General features: G+C 54.8%; 1 protein-coding gene across 2 annotated transcripts in view; it reads right to left on the minus strand.

Moving 5' to 3' along the window:
* Positions 1-402, minus strand: part of Psmg4 (proteasome assembly chaperone 4) — a 7,616-nt gene extending 7,214 nt beyond the window's left edge. For both annotated transcript variants that reach the window (XM_004628389.2, XM_023712149.1), the window contains exon 1: positions 108-402. In XM_004628389.2, coding sequence (XP_004628446.1) covers positions 108-281 — 174 coding nt within the window. In that variant the 5' untranslated portion in view covers positions 282-402. The remainder of the gene's footprint in view (positions 1-107) is intronic.
* Between the last annotated feature and the right edge of the window lie 12,393 nt (positions 403-12,795).

The following is a 12,795-nucleotide window of genomic DNA, read 5'->3' on the forward strand; positions in this document are numbered from 1 at the left end:
CCGCCCGGCCAGGCCAGGCCCCGCCCCACACCCAGGCCAGGCCCCGCCCCGCCGTGTCATGCCCGCCCCCACACCCATGCTAGGCCCCGCCTGGCGCGCGCACTTACGTAGCGGCTGCACATGGCCACAGCGAGGTTGCGCAGGTGCGGCGTGGCCCCCACCCACAGGAAGAGTGAGTCTGTCAGCCGCATGACGTGGAAGTGAACTAGCTGCTCCCACAGCCTGGCGCTGAAGTTGTGCAGTGACACGCCACCGCCTGCGGCGGCCTGTGACTCCTCCATGCCGCGCCTGAACACCTCGGCCCTCGGCCGGACTCCCGACGTTATCCGCCGCCGCCGTCGCCACCGCCGGCCAGACCTGAGCGTGCGAGCGCCGAGAGGCCGAGCGCGCCGGCGCTTGCTTTGCGCGACGCAGGCGGGGGCGGGGCTGTAGCAGGGCGGGGCCGGCGGAGCACCTACTTCCCTGGGTGCGAGCGGGAGGCTGGCTTTAGGCCCGGGTCCCGCCAGGCGCTCGCAGGATTCCTGGGCCGCGCTCCTCATCCCCACCGCGCCCAGATTGTTGACAAGCAGCTGTCCTGGGCCAAAGCTGGCGCCGCATCTGCCCTGGCTGACCTCCCGCAGCGCGGCGCTCCCTTTCCACCCGTGCCCTACTTGGCTGAGAACGGCCACTGCCTTATGCCTCCGCTCACCAGCCTCTGCGCGGAGACTGACCCTCTACGGAGGCTGAGGCAAGACAGCGACTCCTAGCCCAGTCGTGGGGCAACTTAGGAGCCCCTGCGTCAAAAATAAAGGGCAGGGGATGCAGCTGGGTGCGACAGCTCCGAGTTCAATCCCCGATAGCAGACGCACACACGAAATCCGGGAGGGAAGTTGCATGGACTTTGTGAGCGGAGGAGGCCTGGGCACTTAGATTCGGGTCCCTGACCTGACGTCCAAGGCATGGGCCTCGCCCTAACACGGTAACCTGAGACTCAGTTTCCTCATCTGCAAAATGGGAATAAGAATGGACCTTGCTGAGCCGCAGGGACCGTGTCACCCATCTGCCTGAGGTTCTGAAAGAGTGTAAAAGGGTGACAGCCCCATAACTTCTATTCCTTCCAATCTTAGTGGGAACTATAAAAGGTCGCTCTTAAAACCAGCAGGTGAGAGGCAGCTAAGATGAAATCTATGAAGCAGGTTGCTGGGGTTCCAATATGGTCCCCCCATCCATTGTGTGTTGTCTTGGCCCCTTGGAGTGGTGCTTCTGGAGGTGAGGTCCCCAAGGCCTGGCCACCCCACCCTCACTCCTGGCCCCAGGCGCAGCCCTTCACCCCATCTGTGCCCTGCAGTGGTGTCTGCTAGCTCACATGGGTCCTCCAGAACCTTTTCTCTTTATATATTTGATTGAGTGCAGGGACTCGTTGGGCTCGCGGTGTAACCAGGATAGGACCCGCGGTGAGAATGAGAAGGTGGACAGGAGACAAGAGCTGGGTCAGGCGGAGGGGAGGAGCCTCCAGGAACTGTAGGATTTATTTATCCGCTCCAGCGGCTGATGTGCGCTTTACCCCTGTAATCGGTTAAGCGGCAACTGCTTGTTTACACTCTTGGGGGCGCTCCCGTGTTGTGCTGGCTTCGTCCCGCACGGGTAATTACCTTCCAGCTTCAGGAGCTCCCAACGGCTGAGGTGCTCTATTCTAGTAACACAAAGCTGACTAACCCTGTTTTCTTCTGTGGTAATTATCAAAAATTCAATAATACAGTTCATATTCGGCCCAAGTAAATTAATTATGCTGCGCTGACTGCACATGTTTCAAATGTACAAACAAGTTTTGGCACGTGCGTACCGTGATGTTGTCACAGCGGAGAGGGGGAACCCATCCAGGCAGTCCGTGCTTTTCTTGGACCCGCGCGCAGAGCCGGGCGCGGGGACTGCCGTGTAGGGCGTGGCCCTGCCTGGGCGTGCCCACCAGGACTTCCCGAGGTCGCGCCTGCGCAGCCCTGCGGCAGGGAAGGAACCCCCACGCCCTGTCCCGCCCGCACACTTGGGGGTCTTCTCCACCCCACCCGTTTGGCGTGTTGCCCACCTCGGGTCTGGGCTGCAGCGGCACCACTCTCGGTCCTCTCTTCTTCTCGGCCTCCCATGTGCGTTTGTGGCGAGAGACAGGCAGCGAACCAGTACAGCTGACGGCGCCACTTCGCTCATCGTCGTGACCCGCTTCTGCGCGGATCTTTAAGCCAAGCCGCCTCTGCAGACACAGGCTGAGTCCCGGAGCTCCTCGAGGCCGGCAGACCCCGCCTCGCTCTTGCCCGGTGCACACTCGCACACACTGGGCACACTCGCACACCGGCACACACTGGACACCACACCCCTCTGTAGCCCTGCCCCAGCCTGAGGCAGCCGTTCTGCCTCCTGCCGGCCGCTGGGCTGCCCCTGCCCTGCAGCTTGACCTCCCCTAGAGCAGCCCTTTCGTGGAATGACCTTTGTGCAGGCCCGGCTGGCTTCTGGCGGAGTTCATGCTTAAGGACAGCAGCAGGGTCTTTCACCTGCGGCTCACGGTGCCATCTGGCAGGCATGGAGGAAATACTTATGGAATGGTTCCCTGTTGATCGACTGGGGCTTGGGAGGGCCTTAGGCCCTCGCCTTGGCCTCGCCACTAACTAGCTCAGTGCGTGCAGGCTGGGTCTCCATTTCCTCCGCTGTAAGTGGAGAGGGTTGGCTCACCTGGTCTCTGGGGCGCCCTGCAGAGCTGACACTTGTGTGGTATCAGGTGAAGATGCGGGATAGGAACCGCGCACCGGCTCTGCCCCAGCGGGAGGGTGTGATTCTGCAGGTAGCCGCCAGAGGGCGGGTGGGAAGGAAGCGGGCTAGATGCAGGGCTGCTTTTGCTTTCTGAAAGGAGCCGGAATCCGCGAGAATATCTTTGCTCCAGGCTCTGCAGTTGTGCAACACTGCGATGGAGCAGCAGGTCCTCTTACCTGAGAGACCACAGCCCGCAGATGCAAAGCCACCCGGGAGCAGGCGGCAAAAAGAGCCGTTGGAAAAGGGCGGGTGAGCTGAGCTCAGAGTTTTGAGGTATCCCTGTCCCGTTCTCCCGCCGGTGGGAACTGAGCCTTTGTCTGGCGTGAACTTCAAGAGGAATCAAGAGTCAAGGGACTGGCTCCTCCCCAGGGCTGGGGACGGGACCGGGTTCCCACACGTGCCGGTAAGCACTCGCTGACCGCCAGTCCAGTCTAGGGTCTTAGACGCTAAGGGCACTGCTCGGTGGGAGTCCCAGGCTTGTACTGAGACCGCCTACCAATGGCGCTGTCCCCTCGGGCACTCATGCGGCCTGCAGTCAGTCCTAAGGACTTCTTGGATGTACGCGACATCGGGGCATTGCTCAAGAACATTTCCTTGGGCTTCTTAAGACAAAAATCAAGGGCTGGTGAGATGGCTCAGTGGTCTAAAGCACCTACTTAGAACAAGCTTAGCAAAGCACAGCGACCGCGGTTCAATCCCCCAGCACCACATGCCAGCCAGCCCCGCCCCCTGGTGGGCTGAGCTGGCCACACACACATAAATAAAATTAAAAAAAAAAAAGACAAAAATCAAGCCCTGTGTCGCTTGGAATGCAGTTCCTGTGCTGCCTTCCAGGAGCAGAGGAGAGCCCTGGGGCCCAGTCTGGGCTCCTCCTGTTCCAACCCAGAAGGACAGAGCCCTTTCACTTGTACTTCGAAGCGTCGCCTGGGGCTGCTACCTACAGAGGCCTGAAGACAGCTGGAGTTCCCTCCCCTCAGCCTCTTGAGGAGTCACAGGCCATGTGCCCCTCTCCATTGTTGCTCGCCACCTGCACATGAGGCTGTCTCAGTGAGCTAATTTTTTCCATCTTAAAAAATGTCCTCCGTTGACTCTTCTCTCTCAAATGCCCTCTGCAGATCTCTGTGCACCTCTCATATCAGCCTTAGCGAATGAAGTTAAAGGGGCTGAGCAGCCAAAGAAGGAGGTAGATGGCTGCGGCAGCACACTGAGTGTCCCTCGCTCGGGGCTTGGGCACAGGACCCTGCACCCGAGGCTCAGGAAGGGCTTATGTGCCCAGTGAGACAGAGGTGGCTCCTCTGGTCGACAAGGACCTGGCCTTTCTCAAAAACCCTGAGCACAAGCATCAGCTGAGGAGTAACCGGGTGGGAGGCACCGCAGAGGCAGCTGTTGGAAAGCTTGGTTCCTCCTCTCGCTTGCCAGGCAGGCAAGGTGGTGGCTGCGGCCAGACAGTCTCGGCGGATCAAACTGGATCCCTACTGCTGCCCCGTGGGAAGGGGGAAGGGAGTTCTCTGTGCTGTCCCCAATTCCTCCGCTCCCCTTCTCTCCTGAACTCACATCAGTGGGGTTTCCTTCCCCATTTGCCCCCATGCTGCTCCTGCCAAGGTCTCCACACCCTGCACCGAGTCCCTGTCCATCCTTCTGCACCAGGTGGGCAGCACTGGCCCTGCAAGACAGGGCCCCTGCACTTGTGCATGGGAGCCAGCGCCCCAGGTTACCTCTTCCCTGCTACGACCCCACCCCCAGAGAGCCACGCCTGGCCCTCCCTCCCAGTGTGCAGGCTGGCAATCAGCACCCTCTCTGACTCTTCCCCTCCTGCCTCGACTTACCTTCCCTTGTCAGGAGACCCTGGTGGCTCCCCCAGCCTCTCCCTACCCTACCCTCAGTGGCACGTGTAACTCCAGCTGCTCGGAGGCCATCTCTGCCTGACCCCTTACTGTTTATTCTTCAGGTAAGACAGTGATTTCTTTCAAAGCAGCTTTTCCTCTTACCTGGTATTTGCCATAAGATTTGAGCCTTGAACTGAAATTCCCTAATGCAAGTGTCCTGTCCAGGGAGGACCTTGGGATGTTAGGGTTCCTTAGTGCTGTAAGAACAGGAGCTTGGATGCAGCGGTACATGGCTGTAATGCCAGCTACAAGGGAGGCTAAGTCAGGAGGACTGCAAGTCCACTGCAGTCTGGGCAACTTAGTGAGACTTTGTGTCCGAAATCAAATAAAAGGGCTGGAGTGTAACTCAGTGGTAGAGCCTTGCTTACCACATGAGGGCAGGGCTGCAAGGGAGGAAGGTAGAAAACAAAGCCACAGAGCTGGATTCAATTGGAGGGATTTGGGTTTCTGGCAGGGTCAGTGGACATGCGGTCAGTGGCCTCAGTATAGCTGGACTCCCAAATCGGCACTGTTCAGCCCAGCAGCCCTGAAGGTATCCAGTGGCCCCAGAGTTTTGCTGCCAGTGTCGGTGAGAGATTATCCCACACTTTCCCTTTAGGTTTCTTATCTGAGGTACCAGCCTTGGAATTCCCATTCCAGCCCCAGTTATGCGTGGTTCTCAGATGATGGCCTTAGTGGAAGAGCAAATGCATACATGGGGTGCCCTTGACTGTAGCTGGGGACCATATTGTCACACACGCCTGTGGCTGTGCACTGGGGTGACTGCAAGGCTCTGGAATCCCACTCATGGTCAGTAAGGCACAGCGAGATTTCCTGGAGAGCAGCAGAGAAATGTGGAACAGAGAGGCCAGATCTGCCCAGCGGGCAGTCTCAGAACTCAGGAGGCTGAGGCAGGGGTATCACAGCGCATCAGGACTAGCCTGGGTCACACCGTGAAGTCACATATGGAGACCCCATCTCAAAAACTACACAGGGCGGGGATGTTTGTAGTCTAAGCCCTTCGAGTGCCCATTGAAAGGTCATTTTAACTCCAGGGAAACTCGATATGTTCTTAGCCGCCTTTGTCTGGCTTCAGAGCCTTGGCAGGAGGCATACAACTGTGGATGGCACCCAGCACCCTGCCCTAAAGGTCACAACTGGCAGAGGCCCCGGGGTGCAGAGGGCTGCTGACCAGTCCCTGGCCTCCTCCTGGCCTGGCCTGCCATGCTCACCCAGGGCCCTCACCTGCCCCTCGCCCTCCACACACACAGGACCCCTAGCCCCAGGGGCTCCAGGCCTGTCCCCAGCAAGGTGAATCCCCAGCTTGCACAAAGAGGGTCTTTGAGGAGAGGATGTGGCTACAGGGGGGGGTCTGTGGGTGTCTGTGCTTGTTTTTCCTTCCTGGCCCTGAAAATGAGCGCCTCCACCCAATAGATAGAGAGGTTGATAAAAGCAGCTATCGTCCATGCAGAGCCAGGGAGAAACCAGAAAAGCAATGTAAAGCTGGGGATCAGCCGCCCATTCCTCGGGCCACCCACCACTTCCTGTGGATGTGGGCAGTGGACCTGAAGGCAGTGACCAGCCCTTCAGTGCCCTGTGGTGAGCCCGGGGCTCAGGGTGTGAATGTAAACAGCGAGCAGCAACCTCCAGGAAGGAGGTTAAGCACTGAGGAAATTTCAATCTGTGTTTATTGCCAGGGGTGGAAGGGTGGGGGCATGAAAGGGGAGGAGACACAGGCAGTGGCCAGTGCCCACGAGCACCAACCTCAAGGGCACAGTGGATCCCATTAACCTGCAAGACGAAAAAGAAAGACATAGACAGTGACTTGGGTGGCTTGCCCAGCACAGATAGGGCTGTTAAGAGGACTTCCTGGGAGCGGAAGGACAGGGCCTGGCCCACAGGAGGATGAGGAGTCACAAGACTGAGGGGAGAGACCAGTTCAGGAAGCAAGGAGAGGGGAGGAGGAAGCAGGCCTGAGCTCCGAGGCAGGGAGCAGAGGAGGAAGACAAGAGGAGAGGGTTGTTCGGGCGTGTGGCACGTACCTGTAATCCCAGGACTCCAGACACTGAGGCAGGAGGATCGCTGCAAGTTCAAGCCCAGCCTGGGTTACAAAGTGAGTTCAATACCAGCCTGAAACTACATAGGGAGCCCCTGTGTCAGAAAGGAAGAAAAAGAGAGAAAGGGAGAAGGCTCACCAGCTAAGCAAAGGAAGGCACAAAACTGGATTCCCCAAAACCCTCGCTGTAAGCGCCTGGAGCATGACTTAGGAAAGGGCATATTTTACTGAAGAAGGAAGTTTTGCTGCAATATGGACAGGCCTTAAGGGTGTGGTGCTAGAGGAGTGAGCCGATCGTGAAGGACACACACACCAGGACCGCGCTCCCGAGAGGGACTCAGTCGGCAGGCTCCTCCAGATGGGGTGAGGGCTGGGGACGGGTTGGGGAAGTAGGGAATTGTTTCAGTTTGGGAAGACTAGAGTCCCGCTGATGGACAGTGGTCATGGGCGCCCACCAGCAATGATGTCACTGGCTGCACACCTGGACAGGGTTAAGGTGGTCAGTTTGTGTTACATGCATTTTACCACAGTTGAAAATCAGAAAACAAGGTCCAGCCAAATAGTCGGGGATTAAAGTACCTGCAAGCACACTCAGGAACCGGGGGTTCGATCCCTGGGCCTGCTAGACCTACCATGCTGGCTGTGCCGGCCCCACCCTAGAGGCTTGCTGAGATGGCAATTGAGACTGGTCATGGTGGTGCGTGCCTGTAATCCCAGCTCTTGGGAAGCAATAAACAGGTGGATCACTACAAGTCCGATCTAATAGTGAGACCCTGAACATCCTGTAGACCCTTCCCTAAAATACAAACAAAAAATCAGAAAACAATGGACAACTTCAGCCTGGAGGGTCAGCCCTCTTGGGCATGTACTTAACCAAGGAGTCCTACCACGCTGACATGCTTCTGTGTGCAGCGTTACCAAATTATAGTAGGCCCTTCTCCAACAACCCAGAAAACAACTTATAGCTGTTGATGCCACGAAGTTTCTATTTTATAATCTTTCATCCTCTGAATGCTTTCATTTCCAAGAGTCCCCCTGGGGCCAACTGCTGGACCGTCAGACCCACCGTGACCCATGGCTCCTCAGTACAGCAAGAACCCCAAATGAATGGTTGTGTACTCTTTCCATGAACTTCTCTAGGCCCAGTCTCTACCCATTCTCTCCCTCAGAGCAGCATCAGGAGGGAGGCATAGCTATCCCAACAATGGGCCGGGAGGGCAAAGATCAGAACAGGTAAGAAACTTGCCCTGGGCCCACGTGTTTGGTGGGGCTGAGACAAGAATCCAGGATTCTGATCTCCCACTCGGTCCACTGAGCTTCCTTGAACTTTCTTCAATGTCAAGAGCATGGAAGTTCTGCTCTCGGTTCCGACACCTAGATTTATTCTCTCCCAGCCGTCGTGGCACAAGGCCATATGGCCTCTGCTATGATGGGAATGCTTACATCTCCCCAAATTCGTATGTTGAAATCCTAAGCCCCCCAAACTGAAAGTATTAGGAGGGGAAACTTTAGGAGGGGACGAGGTCACAAGGAGTCTTCCCGTTGGAATGGAATTAGTGCCCTCATGAAAGAGTCCTGGAGAGCTGTCGCCTCCTTCCACCTCCTAAGAGAGCAGAGCCCTCGCCAGACCCTGAGCTTGCCAGACCCTTGTCTTCAGACTTTCTGCCTTCAGAATGAGGGAGTGACAAAATTGGTAGGTGAAGGACTCAGCCAGAGCTATTCCGTCCTCGCCACTTGGACAGACCTAGAGAGTTTCCCACCCTATCGCATGACAAGAGCAAGCACCTGGCTGGCATCAGGAGCTGCACGCAAACTTCAGATGCTTGCATGTGTGCCAGGGGAGCTACGAGCATTCCCTGGATGTCACTGTAATTTGTCACGGGATTCCGATTGCAGTGCTTTTCCACAGGTCCCTTCCGCTTCCTGTGTGCGGTCCAGGGTGGTCTGGGGAAGGTATTTAAGGCTTTTCCTAGAGTTAGAAAGGATGTGTCAACATGCCTGCAGCGCTCTGTCACTGCTTCTTCAGTGTCCCTCTCTGCTGACCCCTCTCCCTGGGCCTCCTACAGGGCTGAGTTTCCAGGCCAACAACATCAACACCAAGAACAACAGCAACTTGACACCTCTGCATACATTAAGTGCCCCCAGGTGTCTGCTCACTGAAGGAGGCCCTCTTCTCCGGATGCTGCGCTAAATCTGGCCCCAAGCCCATCAGGGGCTAGAGAATAGGCCAATCACTACCTGCATCCTCCTTGCCACCTGGCCTCCTCCCCCACAAATTCAGGCCATGGAAAATCTTGCGGCCAATTGGAAGCAAACTGTCACCTGCTCTTTTTCAATGGCCCAAATCTGCTCAGCTGAGATCAGGGTAAGGGCAGAGAGAGCAGTGCTCATTGAAGTCTTGGTAGAATCTCTAATAGCTGTGGGAGGCACAAGCTAAAGAGCCTCTGACCTGGTTCTTGTGGTAGGATACGTTGTCTTCCACAGCTGGAAACAGAATCCTTCCATGGTGTTCAGCCAGCTCCCTGTGCCCCACATGGCGCCCTACAGCACCCAACCTCGCCCACCCAACACACTAATCCAGAATAGGCTCTCTTGGGTGCCCCGCATTTATCACTGGCCTTCTCAGAGTGGTCATCCGGGGTCTCTCAGGATTCTGAGTTTCCAGCCAGAAGTTGGAGCTAGTCCAGATCCCCCTCTTGGGAATTTATGTTTGGAACAAGAAATTCTACCCTTCTCAATGGGTGGCTGGGGTGTTATTCTGTACTGATCAGGCCCACAGCCTTTCAAATGAGTGGATGGCAAATGGCTTAAATAAAAGAGGCAAGGGGGCCTGCCCCGTAGCTCAGTTCTTTAAGTGGCTGCTTCAACAAAGCAGTCAGGCTCAGGTTGCTTGGGTTCGATCCCCACAACACAAGACAGCCAGTCATGCCTTCAAGGCATTACCACAAAAAAAAAAAAAAAACACTGCTGCCATTTTGGGGGCCTGGCCCTAGCTCAGTCCTTTAAGTGGCTGCTTTCACAAAGCTGTCAGCCTCAGGTTCCTGGAGTTCGAACCTCACAACTCTCCAGCTGGCCAAAAGTGCCCTAAAGGCATTGGAGGAAGGGAAAAAAAAAAAAAACCCTTATTCCATTTAGGGGCTGGTGAGATGGTTCAGTGGTCTAAAGCACCTACTTAGAACAAGCTTGAGCAAAGCAAAGCACAGGGACCACGGTTCAATCCCCCAGCACCACATGCCGGCCAGCCCCGCCCCCTGGTGGGCTGAGCTGGCCACGCACACACACACGCACACCAATAAATAAATAAATAAATAAATAAATTTAAAAAATAAAAAAATAAAAGAGGCAAGTGGCATGATTTTAGGGCTCCAGGAAGGTCAAAGACCCCTAACAATGAGATTCCCTGGGGTTGAGGCAAAGACTTTTCCAGGTAGCTGTACTCAAACAAAGGAGATCCCAAGGCCAGTGCAGGACTTTGGGAGTCACCTCAAAGACTTCTCAAAGTATTAAATTTTTCCAATTAAGAAGACTGTCTTATCTCTAAGATTGGGAGTTTATTGCTGTGTAGTAGGGGATGTCTGCACCCCTGTTCTTGGCCACCTCAGCTCTGGCGATCTTGACCTCAGAGCACTCTGCTTACGCTCTTTTCCAGCACAGTCAGAGGTCCCTGTGTTCGGCATCTTAACCTCGCACAGCACGACCTCCAATGGGCTGTGCCAGGTGGGCTTCAGAGTGAAGCTGGAAACCTGGGGAAGGTGGCGTGAAGACCTTCCGCGGGGTGCGGAGTCAGGGGCAATGCTGAGGGGTTCATTTCCCCATCTAAAATTCACACAAGTGCTCCTTCCTGTCACACGAGAGGTCCTGGGCCTGAGGTGTTCTGTGCTCTGAGTCTCCTCTTCTGGTGGCCTCTGCATGGGCACCCCTCCCATGCACAAAGGGGAGGCAGACAGACCCTCTCAGGGAAGCAGGAAGAACTTGGGATAAATCCGCACTAATCCTGAAAGTATCAGAAGTGTGGCCTTTGGAGTTAAGAAACAGAGTAAGAGGAGATCATAAATAGTAGAAATTAACAGCACAGGATAACTAAAGTTTGAGTTGAATTAAGAGCAGAAACATTGGTTTTAGGCTTTGTGTTTGCTTATGGAAATCTAGCCTAAGGTAATAGTAGCTTATTAAAGAGAAAGATTGAGGCTGCGAGTGTAGCTCCTTGTTGGGGCACATCCTTAGCATTCTCAAGACCCTGGGCTCAAAATCTCAAGAAAGATGAAAAAAGGAAAGAAAAAGGAAAAGAAAGACACTGTGAGTGCCTCAACAGAAAAGGAAATACTGCAAAGGCCTCTTTCCCTGGCCAGTTAGGCAGGACCCCAGAGAACCACATCCAGCTTGTGGGGGCATATACGCATACACATATGCATACGCATAAGCATACACATACACATGCACACACGTCGTTGGCTTCGAGATCTTGTAAGTTTCCCCAAAGGGGTGTGTGTGTGTGTGTGTGTGTGTGTGTGTGTGTGTGTGTGAAAGTCTTGGCAGCCAAGCTAGGATGCTTTTGGAAAGGGACAGTATTTGTAGAGGTGGGGACTCCTGAGAGAAAATCAGATTGCAGCACATGTTGCGCCCGTGAGAGGATGGGGGCCCGGCCTCTTCTTCCACCTCCTGGCCACCATGCATAGCAGTTTCCTCTCCAAGCACTCTCACACAACTCCCGGCTCTGCGCCACCCCAAAGCTATGCAGCTCGCCCGCCGCAGACCAAGCCCCCTGAACCTGTGAGCCAGAATACACTTTTCCTCCCGTAGGTTGTTTGTCTCTGACATTTTGTTACAGCAAAGGAAAGCTGACCAACATATAGTACATGACATGCATCACCCACACACGTACAAGTACCCCTACACTCCTTCATGTACACATGCACGTGTACACACACAAGCATTCTTGCACACACTCAAGTACTTGAGTTTATAGCAAAGGCAGAGAAATGCACCTTCACCTATACTCAGCCTTTCTTGGGTTATTTCTGGAGCTCTCTGATGGTTATAGTCATCATAAGTCAGAATAAGCTTTGGAGAAATGCATACATTTTTTAAAAGAAAGGAAAAGAAGCAAAGCATGAAAGAGGCAAAAAAAAAAATACTCTGGACAGAACAAGGAAAGTTACAAGGTCATGACAAGACCCAAGATACCACATATTTACAAAGTCTGTGATTATTGGTTTCAAATATTTGCAGGCCTAAATGCTGGACTCTTACTGAAAGTTCATACTGGGGAAACTGAGGCAGGAGGCGTTGCTCCTAGGCCACAGACTCTGGCATGTTTTTATGGCAAATGTTGCCTCCCCATGCTGGCTTGCTGGGCTACTCCAGAAAACAGAATCAGGAGCAGTACCAGGCGACAGAGGAAGGCCGACATGAGTCCACTCACCGAAACAGGTAGCTGTGCTCCCGAGGTCTCCACACAAGCTCGCAGCTCACGCTTCCTTAGGAGACACAGCGATCCTCAGTGGCCACAGGGTAAAGCACAGCTTCTCTGACTCCCTGGAAGAAGCAAGTTCGAGGCTGTACATTTTATGGCTAGAACACGCCACACCCAAGATGGTGGCAAGCTCCACTTAGCAGGGTACTTACCACTAGGATTTGGAGTAACTGAAAATAAAACATTCCCCCCTCAAGGACACCTAAAGATCAGAAAACAATCATTTAAAACAAAGGAGGGAGGACCGGAGAGATAGCTCAGTAGAATAAGCACTTGCCTGGCAAGCACAAGGGCCGGAGTTCAACTAAAAACCAAAAAAAGATACCTTGAAACAAAGGAGCGGAGGAGTGGTGGTGGGAATGTAGGATGCTTAAGCGCCCAGATGGCGGGAGTTACAGAACGTGGACCTGGAATGACGCTGACACTAAGATGAGTGTGTCTGGTGCGAGCTGACAGATGACAGGGTGCCAGGTGGCGGGCGGCGCAGGGATGGTCCTCACAGGCTCTGGCAGGCCTGCTTGCCATGGCGGCGCCTCTCAGAGGACCAGGCCTCCTGTGTCCTTAGCTGAAGTCACCAGCACACGCTTGCCTCCCTCAACAGGAGCACACGCATCAGCACTGTT

Source organism: Octodon degus, unplaced genomic scaffold (genome assembly GCF_000260255.1).
Source record: "Octodon degus isolate 3935 unplaced genomic scaffold, OctDeg1.0 scaffold00023, whole genome shotgun sequence".
NCBI lineage: Eukaryota > Metazoa > Chordata > Mammalia > Rodentia > Octodontidae > Octodon > Octodon degus.